Raw genomic sequence first — 16,404 nt, 5'->3', positions numbered from 1 at the left:
TGTGTTTAGGATGTGAAAACGTGTGATCAACTGACTGTGGGGAAACTTCTGCAATGACCTTGATAAGTTGGAGTGCAGTAGATTTCTCACTCGCACTGATGGTTTGTAAAGAGAGAATCCTTGGTGGAAGTAGGCCTCAAACATAATGTCGATGGAAAAATTAAAAATGCTGCCTGGCATGGCAGTTAGAAGCATTCAGGGATCCAAAGGGGGTCAAAAATCACAGATCAAATATGTTCAGGTCAACTTGTTCCATGAAGTAGATATACTTCTGCAGTTCACTTTACATTCACTGAGGCTTCCCAACCTGCACCAGTAGCCCCAGGCACCATGCAGTCTTGGCTTGGCCTGAAAGTCAAGGTGAGCTATTTCACCAGAACTAATTTGTTCAGCTCAGAGGCTTTGAAAGCTTTAGTTGTACATAAATGGAAAAAAAAAAAAAAGACAAACATACTACTGCCCTACAACACAAAGTGTCAAAACTCCCTCTCAAAAATCTAAAGGAAGATAGCAAAATACTCAATAAACAACACTTCCTACTTATCAGATTAAGACAGTTTATGAATATACTGCATCTGCAGTGGGAAATGTCATTTACAAAGTCTTCTCTGGCCTCTTTCAGTACATTGCACTATTTCTAAGGAAATAAGCTGGTTCCATTAAAGTACACGATGCACAGTATCTAAATCACAAGCTCTGTAAATCTCTGTAATAGCTGATGCAATGAATCTGTAATTGCTACGATTAGATAAGCTAGAGTGGCTGACAGAGAGAATGCTAGAGGCATAGAACATATCTGCATAGTTTATTCTCATCACATGCAAAAATTTGGCTCAGACATAACGATTTTGTCAATCCGTAGTTTTCCTGAGAATCTTGCAATCTGTGGTACTTTCCTGAAAATTTCAACTCCCTCAGTCAAGCTTGTGCTTTTTTTAAAGAATTTCTCAAATTTGTTAAAAATGTAAATTACTGCTAGTTACATATTCCTGATTGTAAAGAAAAGCATGGAAAAAACCCAAACCAAACAGAGGCAAATCAAAGGCACAGTTTGGTTTTGGTTTGGATTTTATTTTTTAAAATCTCATGAATTTTGAGTCGTGGCTCAAGACCTTCCATGGTAGCAATAAGAAGTATAATATTTGAGTCATCACATACCTGATTTCCTGAAGACAGTTACATCTGTTGTTATAATTTACAGGCTGCACTGAAAGCATCATGGTGGAACCTCCTGATTAATTGTCTGTTACCATTATGCATGCCCAGCTTATAAAGTACAAAGCATTCTTACTAGTGGACTATTCACCTGCACTGTAGAGACAGTGCACTGGTTTTGGCTGGGATAGAGTTAATTTTCTTCATTGCAACTGGTCTGGGGCTATGTTTTAGATTTGCTAACACAGGCACCTTTCGGCTGTCCCTGAGCAGTGCTTGCACAGAGTCAAGGCCTTTTCTGCTTCTCACGCTGCCCCACTAGAGAGGAGTCCGGGGATGTGCAAGGAGTTGGGAGGGGACACAACCAGGACAGCTGACCCCAACTGACCAAAGGGATATTCCAGACCATATGGCGTCATGCTCACCAATAAAAGGTTTAGGGGAAAAAGGAAGGAGGGGGCACATTTGGAGTGATGGTTTGTCTTCCTGAGTCACCGTTACGCGTGATGGAGCCCTGCTTTCCTGGGAATGGCTGCCCACCTGCCTGCCAAAGTACTGACCGAATGAATTCCTTGGTTTGCTTTGCCTGCCTGTGCAGCTTTTGCTTTACCTAAGTGTCTTTATCTCAATCCATAAGTTTTATCAGTTTTACTCTTCTGATTCTCGCCCCAATTTCACAGGGAGGGGAATGAGCGGGTAGCTCTGTGTTAGCTGCCTACTGGGGTTAAATCACGCCAGCCATGTAGGCAGCTCCACTCCATCTGGGTACCACACAAACATCCCAAAAGTAAAAAAACCCTTAAACCCTAGAGTTCCTGTTCTTAATATTTTAAACAGCCTTTGCAAGTAGAAGTTTAGATGAAGATTCAGAAAGGTGACAGGGCATGAACAAATGAACAATATCAGGCAGAAGAGCTGGGCACACAGTCCAGCCCCTGACTGACCAGCACACTCTCAAGATGCATGGAGATCCCGTCATGACAAAAATGGCTTGAAGAAAGTAATTAGAAATTTCCAGTGTGCCCAATGTAACCTCCCCACTAACACAGCAATATTGTCTTATACACAGCATGATCCAATGCACAGTTCATAGAGATGCACATGTACTTCTCAGAGCATTGTATTAAATCTATAGACTGTATTAAATCCATCTTTTAATAGAACTCTACATATTCCCATTCAATTATAAAACCTTTAAAAGTATTTCTATGTAAAAAATAATTCTTGTTGTATTAAGAAAGCCTAGTGATTCACTGCAAAGTTGAAGACGGCAGGCAAAATTCTTTCAGACATGACAGCAAAATAAATAGCAACAAATGACAAACTTTAATGGTCTTGCAGTGTTTGATTCTAATGTAAAAAGACACATATCAAACCATCACACTGCACTAAGAAAAATCTTTAAGAAAGCTTTAAATATTCTGACCATAAAAGATTACCAACATCACTCAGTGGAAACATTTCTTATAAACTTCATGCAATTTTACCTGATACAGCAGTTATGAAAAGAGTATGCAATGCAAATATTGCATCATTTCAGAAAAAAAAGAAAAGGGAAGATGCAACAAACTGTTCTGCCAAACAAAGATCTCAGGTTTTGACAAGATAGGTCTCCCCACAGCTTATTAACATTTTGTCCACTGAATGACAGGAAAGGCATAGAGTGAGTATGAATTACTGCCCAATTTATATTATTTAAAAAAAAAAAAGATTTCTTGGTAAAAGTGTTTCCTTTGAAGATTTTAAACAGCAGTTTTATTGTTTTCATAAAAGCCTCATTCAGTTCACAGTTCTGTTTTCATTCCACCGTAGTAAAACATAACAAGAACCGCCAGTAAAGTCAGGCTGGCAGACAGTATCTTCAGTCCACCTCCTTGTTGCCATGGGAGCTGCAAAGCCATCCACGAGCTGAGCGGTGTTTTCACTGGGATCTCAGCAGAAGGGTGTGTTTTGCAGCTTGTGCCATTCTGTGGTCCACATCTGAACTCCTGTGAAGAAATGCACGTATTAAGATTGAAACAGTGTTATGTATTTCTGATTGTACATACCAAATACAACATCCTCTTTATACTGAGGTTCAAATTAATATACCTTTTCAAGACAAACAACAGTTCAACCTGCACTGCGTCATCAGGTCATCAGTTTTTCATACAGAAATCTTATCAATGCCATACAAAATCAATATTACTAATGAAATTAAGCATCAAATAAATTAAGCTGTTAGCAACAGAAACAAATCTCCAGACCCCAATGTCATCAAAGAGAGTTGTTTGACAATTATTTTTTTATTTGGTTTGCGTTATCTCACTACTTTCCCATTTTTGGCTTCTCCAAAGGAAATGTCTAACCAGTGATAAAGGGGACCACAACACTACAATCCTTTGCACAGCAGGGCTCTTCTAAAGTCAATCATCGTCTCCTGGTGTGCCAGCTCAGTGGTGCTTGAAAATCCTCCCACAGGGCTTTTCCTTTCCTCTGACCCTCAGGAGTGCTAAAACACTCACCTTCTCATTCAGCATATTGCATCCAAGTTCCCTGCTGTGCCTGCCATTACCATTCCCAACCTGACTGCAAGCACCAAGATCCCCAAGAATATGAGGTCTTTTAACTGCAGCACGTTACAGATAGCGAGTCAGTATTTCAGCAGAAAATCCAAGTGAAAAACAATAAAAAGCTCTTCCCTCTTACAACCTTGTTCAGTTCAGTATGCTAGCCTTGTAGATACTCAAAAATAAAAGCATCCATTGCAACTGTAGTCTGATGACATTTGCAAGAGGTGTAAGTAGGAAAGGTGTAATTAAACAAAGGTGTAATGATGTTGCATTGTAAGATTCAGTATTTCTGTTGATAATTGCTGTTTCCTTCCCTTTATTTCAATAATCTCTCAGGAATTCAACTGAGTTCAGCTGGATTTCTAATTGGCTTGAAATTTTCCAGTTAAAAAAGATTTTTTTATCACCCCCCCCCCGCCTTCGCATTTCATATAAAACATGTCAGGAACCCAGAAGGTACCTATCTGGATAATCTTGTATTTCCAAGAAGCTGAAACAGGGCCACATGAAAATACAGACCAGATGTCTGCTCCCTCTTTTACCAAACATATTTCTGGGCAAACTCAAAGAAATATCAAAGCTCCAAGAAAGGTGCCTGCCCACAAAAGTGTGACGGCACAATTCAAACTGTCTGTTACTGCCTCCTGTTTTCCATTTCTGCAATCAGTTCCATTGTAATAATAGTAAAAGGAAAATAATGATTACTACTGGTTAGGTAAGTAAGCATCAAAGGGACAAATGACAGCCTGGAGTAAGTCCTACTCTAATATCTGAGCTATTGCTGAATTAGATCTCAATTCACACAGGCAAAGGGTTACTAATCAAGTGAACTATGAAATGAGGATGACTTGTCATACATACTGCACCTAGAACATCATCAATTGGGTAAACAGAGGAAAGGCAACAGGTAAGCAAATTGGGGTGTAGTAGTTCTTTGCAGTGTGAGGCACGATAAGAACAGTACTCCAGGACTTCAGTCTATACTGTGACAAACATGTTACCTTCATCAAAAACTGCTTCATCCTGTTATTAATTAAAATCAATTTCTAAGGCATCTGAAATTTTAGTACCTGGCCACAGCTATTTTATCCTCCCAAATCAAAGCTGATTAACCTCTGCCTGCAGAATAAACTGGAAAATGTACAGGGTTCTTTATAAATGAATTCCTTTGCAATTTATTCTTTCTAGACATTTATAAAGCCTTTCTTCTCTTTGCAAGTCTCACAAATCTCTACCAATCTACAGAGCATAATTTATGGTAATGACCAGCTTTTACCTGTATTGTTGTTACATTAACACGAAGGCTAAAGTGATTTAAAAGAATGAATAAGGCTGTAAAAACATCACTGTAACTAAAGCCTGATTTCTTCTGATATTTATTTTTCACTGATTCATGACTTAAAATTTGCCTGACTACAATCAGACTACCAACTCCTAATTAAATATTTCTACACCGCATGACAAAAGTCCTGAATATTTAGTTGCATAGGTCTAGATGCTATCCCTTAGCAAACAGATAAAAAGGGCCAGTACCTCATAAATGACGTAATTTTCTCCTCAATGCTCAGCTTTCCTACCTACCTGTATCTGTGAGACTAGGGATAGCCAGCAAAACGCCCCAAACACGAGTTACAAGTTGTAAAATGTTTTGAGAGAGTTTTTTTCTTTTCCCCTTCACTAACAGTTAAACACATCAGTGTCTCACGCACCCATTCATGTTTCTGTGCCGTAGTTTTCAGTACTGATTTAACTGGCATTTCATTTATGTTTTACAGTTTTTCTGTTTTCCAATGTAAAACCAAACAGTCTCATCTTGCTGGTGTAATTTTGATCATGCATAGCCTACACAGCCTTTTTTTGTTACCATATTGTTTTCTTATGCCTCTATTGCAATATGCAATGCATATGCATTAGGTAGTGCTGCACGCTGCTTATAGGACAGAATGGCAAAACAGATTTTAGCAAGGTTTAAAAAGTTCCAGCAGTGGTGAACACCACTGGCCCTATGACCAGTTGTCCCAGTAGCATTTCATCTAAGTCAGCTGGTAAACCTGTGAGACCCACTTTTAACTTACTTTATCATATTTCCCATAAATGAGATGATCATGCTGATACACTAAACCCCATTTTTTATTTTCTTTCCGTAGATGAGATTTTATCTCACAGTATTTAATTAATATCAAAACCTAACTTGGTTAGAGGTACAATTATCACAATTTCACTGTTCTTTTGTTTTCTTCCTATCTTACATTTTGAACTCTGATGCAGTTGTTTCTATTGATAGTCACATTTTCTAAACTGCTCAAAACATTAGTTTTTTACAGTATCTCAGCTCATATAAGAGATTATCAAACAACTTAAACCAGAAGCTTTTTTTCAATGGATGCATACATGAAATACTACTCCTATTATCTTGCTAACATGATTTCTTTAGGAATTTTCTCATGGATTAAACAGTTCTTATATGGACAAAACCTCAACAATTTGCAAACTGAAATGACCCTTTTCTTAAAGATGCACTTCACAGCTTACCACTTAAAACACTACTGCATTTCTGTTTGATAATGCATATGTCTTCAGATGATCCTGCCAAATACTTTCTTACAAGAAAAGTAAAGAATATGTTAATCTGATCTGTATTTTCTAAGAACTATTTGCTAGATTGGCCCAAACTTCTGCCTTGCAACACTGACACATGGGTAATACCACTGGCTCCTTTGAAAATTTCCCTCATTATTGTCACAGAACATGTATTTGTAAAAAAAGGGTACATCTGGTTCCCTGCAAACGAAAGGCTCCTTCAGCAAATGGCAGTCTTTTGTCCCCCTCCCGAGATTCATACAAGAGCATTTAAAACCAGGATAATCACTCAGAGACACCTGCAGGTGGATGCCTCTTCCTAATAGTCTGCTGTGCAGCTCTGCAGGACATGGCACAAAACTCTCAGCGGGAAGAGGAGTCTGCTAAGCTGACCATGTTAATGCACTCTCGTACTCCTGAACTAAGGGCTGAGTGGCCCTCACTGCAGTCTGGGCAACAGTGAAGGGCCTGCCAAAAATATAAGCAGTTCTTCCTAACACACAAGTATCATATAAAACAGATGTATTAGTGAAAAACACTACATATATAATCTCATTTGGGCAAAAGGGCTTCTGCAGGCTCTGTCTGAGGAATTAGTTTTCAGGTGAAGTATACAGTAGTGTATATTGCACTCACAGAGAAGGAGGGGAAAGGATGAGGCTACAGAAACTAAAACTAAAATTAAGCCTTCTAGGGTAGACAAGGCAAATTACAAGAGATTATCTGGGCTATCATATCATCTTCAGAGTTTGCAATACTGTAGAGCTTTATTCTGAGATCCTCCTATACCTGTTTTTTTCCCCTAAAGCTTTCCATATAATGCGCCTCGAAGAGCTATCCAAGTCACCTGCAGAAAAGATCTTTCATGTTTTGTGAGGAGGGTAGTTTTCTACAAAGTTTATTAGAGCTCTTTCATGAACCTTTGGTGTAAAAAACCTGGGTTGAGGCAAAGAACTCATTTTTTGAACTAGTATTTACACTGGTCCACTCCCCGTGCTCTCACTTCATAGAAGTATTAACTCTGAACAGCCCTTATTTTTACCTCTAGATAAAATATTTACAATACTCTAGCTTTTCAAGGAAATCTTTATGTCATTTTTGTTATATTCTGAACTGATATGGCTGTGATATTTACCATACACAATCCTTACTCAGAGTGCAACAGTTTCTTAAGCTGAGCTCAGAAATCATACTTTTGTAGCTGCAAGACTCAGGAAGATTACCATAATGAGTCAGTTCAGTGGAATTTAGAACTAAATTCAAAGCCTCTTTTAACCAAAAAATACTTGGAGGAAACCCTAAGGTAAAGAAATTCCAAAAATATATGTTTATACTAGTTTCAGTCTTGATAGGACATAAACTCTTTGGTAGACTTATTAAGGAGCATTGCTCTCACTAAAAAGGACCACTAAAAAGGAAGAAAAAGGTACTCTAAGATTTCACACCATAGACTATTAATCAAAATAAGGGGAAGAAGGGAAATTATGAAACTGAAATGTGAAGACAGACACTTTGAGCTAAGCATCTTGTATTTCCATGGAGGCAGCCTTTCATCTTGTTTTGGCAGTCACAAAGTAAACACAAGACTTTGCTAATAAGGTATAATATAAATTATTAAAACTTCTGGTGTATGATCAAATGCATTTCAGATTATTTTTTGAATAATTCTGCCTTGACGACTGCCAGGAGTAATAAATTTTGTGTACTCTTCCACAGACCCATTGATTGCTGTCTTTCTGAAACTTCAGTCCTAGAACTAAACCACCGTGCATGAAAGAAATATATAATCACATCAAAACCTAAGATTTGGCATCTGTCGATCATAGGCTAGGTTTTTGTAAGATCTCACTTCATGTTAGTCAACAAAGACATGAGAGAAACTCTTTAGCTCTGAGCTGAGGTTTTAATAGATTCAAAACATTTCTTACATGCAAATTTCTTTTATGGCTCAGGGGCACTGTTAGAGCTTGAAGTGTTAGCTAACTGCTGAGAAAAACTCCTTGGCTGAGTATATCTCAAGATAAATTAGACTTCTGAATTTTTTAGCCCAACCAAGTACATTAGACCCTTATACTACTGGCTTTAAAAATATGGACTTTTATATAATCATGCACAACAAGTCTGTGTGACAAATTAAAAGAAAACACGTTAAAATATGCATTACATATCCTGCTGCACCATTTGAAATTCTGGGCCATTACACTTTGAAGGCATTTTTCAGATTTAAAAAAACAAACAGTTACTGAAGGTCACATAGATTACACATCCAAAAAATATGTAAATTGAATTTTATTGAATAGTTCCGGAAGACACATTTAGCTCTGTGGGTATTAAGAGAGCTCCTTTGATTTATTACTTGAAAAATTCCACCAGCCTTCTGCAAATGTGGAATGCTGACCTTAATTGACAAAATAAATGGCACAGAAAATGTTTTTTCCTAAAGGAATTAACACAATAATTCCTATAAGCAGCATCCCTGCCACCATGTATTACAATGTACAGTGCTATGCTGTTAAGAGAAAATGCTGTCTACAAGCATGCTTGTGTCAGATGTTATCAGCTGTAAACCATTCCTAGGAATTCAGTGATTCCCAATACCAATTTTAAGAAATGGGAAACCTTGAAAAAATAAATAAGCCGGCACTTTTGCAAACGAATTTCATATTGTTTCTTCTTTCTGTGTGCATATATACGTGTGTGTTTGTGTATGTGTGGGATGTATGACTGTACGATTTAATATATAAGTGAGGGAACAGAACCGAGCCGAAGGATATACAGATTTATTACTAATTTCGAAGTAAATGGTCAGAGTCTTAGCAATGATTAGAATTATTAATCATTACAACTGAAATTATAGCAATAAAACAAATTAAGCAAAGTATCTTGGAAATAGTTGTAGTCACTTAAACTGTCTTAATGCCTCTCATAGGATCCTGGGATAATTCAGACTGTGTCTGGTCCATCTTCCTGCTCAAGGAAGGGTCAGCTATGGCCTAGTTTGCTGAGGGATTTAAACAGCTGGGCTTTGAAAATCTCCAAGGATGGAGACTGCACAATCCCTCTGGGTCTTTGTTCCTCTGCTTGACCGTCTTCACAGGGAAAATGTTTCCCTTCATATCCAGCCTGAACCTCTCATTTCGACTTAGGCCCAGTCTCTCATCCTACCACATGTGCCACTGTGAAGCACTTGGCTCATTCTTCTCAGTAACTCTCCCACAGGCACTGCTTGGCCTCCGTCAGGGTGTCCTCAAGCCATCCCTTCTCCAGACTCGAACAAACCTGGTCCCTCAGCCTCTCCTCAGAGGCCAAGTGCTCCAGGACCTGACCATCTCTGGGATGCTAAGCTGAACTCATTCCAGTTACCGATTCCTAATTTATGTCAAGATCACTGCAAATGACCCAGTCAAATCAGATCAGCAATACTCCTAGCAGCTGGATCATGACCAAATACAAACACACAATACATTTAATAATGGGAGGATATAGAGATTGATTTATCTTAAGCTCATCTGCCTTAAATATGGCAGTTTCTTCCAGTTGCCATCCCTTATGGAGACCATCTTTAGAGGGCCTACTTCTAACCTGCATAGCAAGTCAGCAAAATCTTTTTTCTTTCCAGTAACACCTGCATGATCTGTTTGATTCCTTTGATCAGCATAGAAAAAAAAAAAACCTTTCTCATTACTCAACTACCTTTTGCCTTGATCACTACTACAATCCCTTCTGTCTCTTGTGTTTTCTTTCCTTCTGCTTCTCCCCCCTCTCATATCATCTGACCGTACAGCCTCTCATAATAAACAGAGGCAGAGATACCAGTAGGAACACAAATTTGGAATGACATGTCATATCATGACTTTCTGTCCCTGTCACACAGACATGTATCTGGAACTTCCTCTTCCTAAATTAACATTAAATTCAAAGTTGAATATTCCTATTTAAAAGTATAAAATAATTCAAATTTCTCTCCGTAAATTCCCACCATTACTGTAATGCTCCATTGGTGTTTTTCTTGGCAGGTATCTCTCTGCTCTCTTCTATATTCTTATCTAAGGGTAGGCCCTTGCCTACCTACTTCTTTTTCTTCATCCAAACAGCCTTTAAGGATTATTCCCTTAATCAGCCCTCAAAATTCATAAAACACTTAGAAGCTAGACAGAAGGTGGAGTAACTGGAGCTTATTAAATTACTTCCTTTTTGATGTACACTTTGAGGAGGAGCGAAACAACCAAAAAGCTCAACTAACAAAAGAAACAGTAAAAAGAGAGAAACAACCAACCGAGAAAACACAAGCCAAAAACCACCTCCAAAATGTTTAAAACACAGTCTTGTGCTGTTTTTCATTAAACCCACTTGTTTTAGCCTGTTTCTTTATATTTACTTATAAATGCTTCCAGCCAGGAGTTGACTTTTTTTTTTTACTTATTTGTATTTTATGCTGCTATTAAGCTTGGTGACTAAGTATGCTTCCACTACACAAGCAATGCACTGTCAAAATAACTTGCCATTCAAAGTCAGACACGACATTTTTAAAAAATAGTGTGATGTCTGGATTCTGAGCCTTTTTTTTTTTTTTTTTTTTTTGGGGGGGGGGGGGGGGGGGGGGGGGGGGGGGGGGGGGGGGGGGGTGGTGGTGCGTGTCAATCACTCTGCCCGAAACAAGGGACATGCAAGCCAGCATTCCAGTCAGCAGTTGCAACCACAACAGAACTGAGAGACCTTCTAAATGAAACAAGTTTACGATTCAAAAATCACAGTCATCCAAGTAATGACTTGAAATGAAGAATGAACCTTAGCAGCACAATGTGGACAAATTCAGGATAGGGTTCTGTCACTATTTATCTCCCTGTGCACAGCACAGTTTTATGAAAGAGATGGCAGGTATTTGCTCTGGGCACTTATCTGGTAATTAGCTGGCTAACAGACAAATCTGTTTCCTAGAGATCACCAGCACAGGCTTCACGGCTTCGAAAATACAGCACAGTGAATTACAGGATGTACATTTAGAGGTAGTAACATAGATATAATATTTCAGTGTGCATACCATGGCCTGTCTTACTGGATATCATTCCAAAGGATTCCATCTTGCTCCTTTCTTTAAAGGATCACAGAGATTTTTTTGTTGGTTTTTCTGGTTGGGTTTTATTGGGTTTTTTAAAATAACTATTTTAAGGTTATAACACAAAAATTTCCCCGGTTTGTTGGATGATGAAAAAATGACAAAAGGCTAGCAGTATGTGAATGTTTGAAGACTGTTCTACAAATGAGATTATCAAATGAAATATGATTACATTTTTTACAGAGCTTTCAGAGATCATCACCTTTTTTGTTTCCCTTTTAAATCTTGAAATAACAATGACAATTATATGGAGGTCAATGGTAGCTACAGGCAAAGACACAAAAGGTTTCAATCAGAAGGAGTACCCCAGTAAAATGAATAGCTAGATCTGAAAATATACATTCATGTCACGAGAACCACCAATATAACTAAATGATATTCACATATCAACAGTGAAATGAGTAATACTGCTTTTACTCAAGGGATGTTCTCTCTCAAAATCAAGAAAAGCTTTTAAAGATCTTTCACGTGGAGCAAAGTAGAATAAACTGATATACATATTCTTGGCTAAAGCCTTCTCCCTAATCCCAGAATATGTCATAATCCTGAATTTATGGTGTTTTCATATCTTTCTACAGAAGCAAACATTAAAATGGAATGTTTCACAGAGACTTATATTATATAACAACCCCAGAGACAAAAGGAAACAGCCCTCATGGATAATAAACATGGTTAAAAAAATAGCATTTTATATATTTTGAAATGATACTAGGTTCCAGAGTTTCAAATTCCATAGCAGTAGGTATCTGTGGGATCTATATGCCTCGCTCGTTTTACAGGCAGAGAAACAAATACAGAAGATTGAAGTGTCTCCAGTGCCACAATGCATAAGACAGCAATCAGGCCTCTACAACTCCTGCCTCAGATTCCAATTGCCACTAGAAGCCAAGATAGCCTGTAAAACCTTTTATCTCTGTTAAGTTTTAGTTCTAAATACATTTTCTTAAAGCTAGGCAGTGCCTTAATATGTCGTCTCCTGAAAATTTCTCTTACGTTTATTTTTACAGATTTTTCTGTGTGGTATTAAACACCTCCAGTTCCTGGGAATGCAAATGCTCACCAAGCACAGCCGGAATCAGACCTTGGAGAAAAGAAGCATTTCATGTAAGCCTGAAATTTAACAGTTAATAAAGTGTCACTGATCTTGACCAATTTTGTGGGTTCAGTGATAATACAAAGGTTTTCTTTTCATATTGTCATGGCCTCTTTCCTTAGTTGTTCAAGGAGGTCTCCCACACTGCCAGTTAGCATAGTTTTGAGCACCTAAGGGAGTGTCTGGAAATCTGAGTCTCCTTTTTAATTTCACACTCAGTCAAGTTCAACTGCAGTTAATGGAGGACTCTCTCATGGAAACATCAAACAGTGGTTACTTTCTGTGATTAGCAAGCCTAACTGCTCTAACACAGTCTCTCTATCCTCAGTCTCTACAAATGATTCGTCAGCCCTTCCCCACAATAAAGATTACATGAGAGAAACCTTTCCTGGCTTGCTGTGTATTTTATGCTAGATAATCATGATAGCACCTTGGCGCTCTGTCTAAGACATCAAAGAACAGTAAGTATCCAATCTACAGGCTGTAACGAATATCTACCCTCAGGAGAGCATTTGTATCATTCACAGGGTGGTCTGACTAGACAACCAACTTCTGTAGCTGTAAAAGATTGAAGTGCCTGTGCACGAATTTTTGTCCTGTCACGCTCAAATACTGGCAATTTGTACCCACTGGACCTCAGTCTTCTCCCACACTGGTTTTACATGGAGTGCTCTATCAGATTGTATCTGATAATTCCTAGGATTAGCTAATGAGGAGAAAATCAGTTCCTCTGGAATTAGCCATGAAGTAAAAAGTACTAATTTCCTCTATTTCTTTGAGACTTCATCCCCTGGAGTTGGTTTCTCTTAAATGCTGAACAGTCACTGCTGCAACTTGCTTGAATATATGCTACAAAATTTTAATAATTCTTAAGTATCTAGTCCCAGGTATCTTTAACTGACCACCATCAAATTTGTTTTTCAGACTAACCTTCTAGTGAACACTTTGAACATCTGCCTCATCCTCACTTGTGAAATGGGAAGACAAAAGCTGCATTTCAGGAAGATAATAAACTTATTGTTTCTGAAGCACTCAGAAATTTAGTTATGGGGGTCATAGGAAAGGTTAGAAAGAAATTAGTAATTCCCTTGAAAGTGAGGTTTGAACAGCATGTAGCAAATAACACTGTCATTACATGACAATGAAGAGGAAAAATACCTAACAGTACCTTATTAAATTGGATATTAGGAATCTTTTTTTACCAAAAAGGCTGTTAAGTATTGGAATGGGCTGCCCAGGGAGGTGATGGACTTGGCAGGGCTGGGTTACTGGTGGGACTTGATGATCTTAAAAGTCTTTTTCAACCTAAACAATTCTGATACGAAATTAATAGTCTCAGCTCTGTGCACAGGGGAAACAAATTTGCGTGCTGATGTGTGCGATAATACTGCATGAGCACCTAATTAAAGGCTGAAATATAGTACTGTTGGCATTTACATGGAAATGAGGACCTAAAACTCTAGAATTTCCTTAGTTCAGAGTAATTCACTTAACACTCCAAATAACCCGTGCACACGAGAAATAGAATGCTTACGTTCTTCTTGTTATCACATATTATAGGTCTTCAGTATCACTGTAGTGTTCTTTTCTCTATTTAGAAAAGGCTACTGGCTTGTAAGAATACAACCCATAGTATTTGAATACAGCTTTCTTTGATGTTTTGTTGTTGGTTTTGTCTCTAGGTGAATACAACTATTAACATCATTTTACTGCTGGGCAAGTGGTGTACACACCATTTCAATATCTCTGCCCATACTAGTAATATTTGAGCTTACTCACTTAGTTCAACAATAGGAGAACAATCCAGTAAGAGTCACGTCAAGGGCTGGTAAGAAAACCTCACCCAAACCTTAATCACTGCTCCTGCTGAGGGGAAGGCCAGACCCCAGCCTCAACAATCTGTTTTATGCCATCACCCTGCTGACCAACTGGTACTCCTAAAACTCCAAATCACACACAACAGTTACACAAGCTGGGAAAAGAAATTAAGAAAAATTGAGAAAATCACAAATAAAACAGAAGACAACCTGAAAACGGCAAACATATATCAGGTGTGTCTACAGGGGTGAGAAATGCAAGCCCAGAGGATAACTGTGGGGCTTAATGCAGTCTTCTAACAAATTGATGGGTTTGGATTTTACAGTGCTTCATGTCTCCATACTACAGCTTAGCAGCACTAAAACAGGCTTTTTTAATCACACAAGATACTCTCCCAAGTATAATTCATTCCTTTCCAGCTATTAAGAGCTGCACATCTGGCTTTCCCCTGTGGTTCTGTGACAAAATCTGATTATGCTACAGAATCTTAAGCACTCCTCACTGAAAAAATAATGAACTAATGTTTCTTTGGACAGAGACACATGAGCTGAAAAAGGAAAAGAATTCCTGTCATTCTAAGCACCACTTCCATCATTTTACCAAATTAAAGTTCTTGTATTTTGAAAAAACTATCTGTGTCAGAAATGGATATTCACAGCTGTCCTTTTTGTATGATAATTATGTTATCTGCACTTATCAGAGATTTTGTATGTGAGAATTGCAAAATAGTTTCCATACGGATAAGATAAATCACAGTCACACTGACTGAAATGACTTACAATCACATATGAAGTCATGTCAAAACAAGGACGAGAGTTTTAAAAAAAAAATCTTCAGTCCTGATAACAAGACCCTTTATTGAGGACCAGAGATCCATCTGGTCGCTATTATGCATAGGTAGTTTTTGTAGCTATGTGATTTCTTTGACAAAAAGAGCTGAAATGTACTGCCTACACATCTTTTTTCCATCAAAAGTACTTTCACAAAAATTTCCAAGCCACCCCAATCCAAAATGGAGCATTTGCTCAAGTTCTGCCACAGTATACATATACAGGTATGAAGAAGAATCCATCATTTGAAAGCCAAGACATTTAGTGAATAATTTTCTCCTATAATATTGTTCCAAGGGCCCCTTGGTTCTACCGAGACTAAAGAAAAATAACGGTCATTTCCATGGGGCTTTTCCTTTTTATTTCACATTTGACATCTGGCTCTCTAGCCAGTCAGGTTTCATTCCTCTCACTATTTATCAACCCCCCTTACATCTCACGTTGTAGTACTTGGGTGGTCAGACCTTTTTGAGAGGTCACATGAGTCTACCAAGACCCTTACACCACCATGCCTTGCCAATTACACCCCCAGACATAAATGCATCATGTGACTAATTCATAACTACTAGCTCTCCTTCTCCACATGTCACACGTGCTCCGCCATATGTGACGCCGACCTAGTAGCAATTGGAAAAGAAGGTACTGGATAATGCCAAATGAGGCAGGTGAGCTCTTTAGGTTGTCCTATGCCAGAGGCTGGCCATTTCTGCACTAGAGTAATGACAACATGCTCACACACCTGTGGAGAGGGCTTCTTTATAGGCCAAGAAGCACAAAACACTGTTTCTACTGGTAAGACCAGGTAAAAAGGCAAAATGAAAACTGTCATAAAGAAGACATTGATAGCACAGTAAAATCAACACTCATTACTGCATTTGTTCACTTAAGTTGAGCCAGAAGTAACTATTTTATAACTATAACTTGGAAATAAATATTTTGTTATGGGTTGACGGCTACCTAGGCCAAAGAGGTTCTGCCATCAGGCCCTTAATTATTCTGTGTGATTGCCATCACCAAGAATAACTAAAAATGTAAATTTCTTTTTAAAATAAGTTTATAATTGAAAAATTTTTAAATGTGTTTTTATTTTACAAAGGATTTGTCAGCCCTTCTCTACAATAAAGAATACATGAGAAAAATCCATATTATTTCCTTTATACCTCAGTGGCATTGATCACCATATAGAAGTTCTCTATCAACCTGCACCTCAGGAAGTCTTCCATCATCCCCATATCACCATTGGCCAATCAGAGCTCAAAT

General features: G+C 38.2%; 1 protein-coding gene across 1 annotated transcript in view; it reads right to left on the bottom strand.

The window, feature by feature from the left end:
- Positions 1-786: 786 nt before the first annotated feature.
- The window catches only part of CDKAL1 (CDK5 regulatory subunit associated protein 1 like 1), a 412,737-nt gene continuing 397,119 nt past the window's right edge, over positions 787-16,404 (bottom strand). The window contains exon 16 of the mRNA XM_017808582.1: positions 787-3,143. Coding sequence (XP_017664071.1) covers positions 2,940-3,143 — 204 coding nt within the window. The 3' untranslated portion in view covers positions 787-2,939. The remainder of the gene's footprint in view (positions 3,144-16,404) is intronic.

This window comes from Lepidothrix coronata, unplaced genomic scaffold (genome assembly GCF_001604755.1).
Source record: "Lepidothrix coronata isolate B3197 unplaced genomic scaffold, Lepidothrix_coronata-1.0 Scaffold23, whole genome shotgun sequence".
NCBI classification, from domain to species: Eukaryota; Metazoa; Chordata; class Aves; order Passeriformes; family Pipridae; genus Lepidothrix; species Lepidothrix coronata.
Note: the sequence above shows the minus strand (reverse complement) of the source record. Positions and strands in the feature narration are given on the sequence as shown.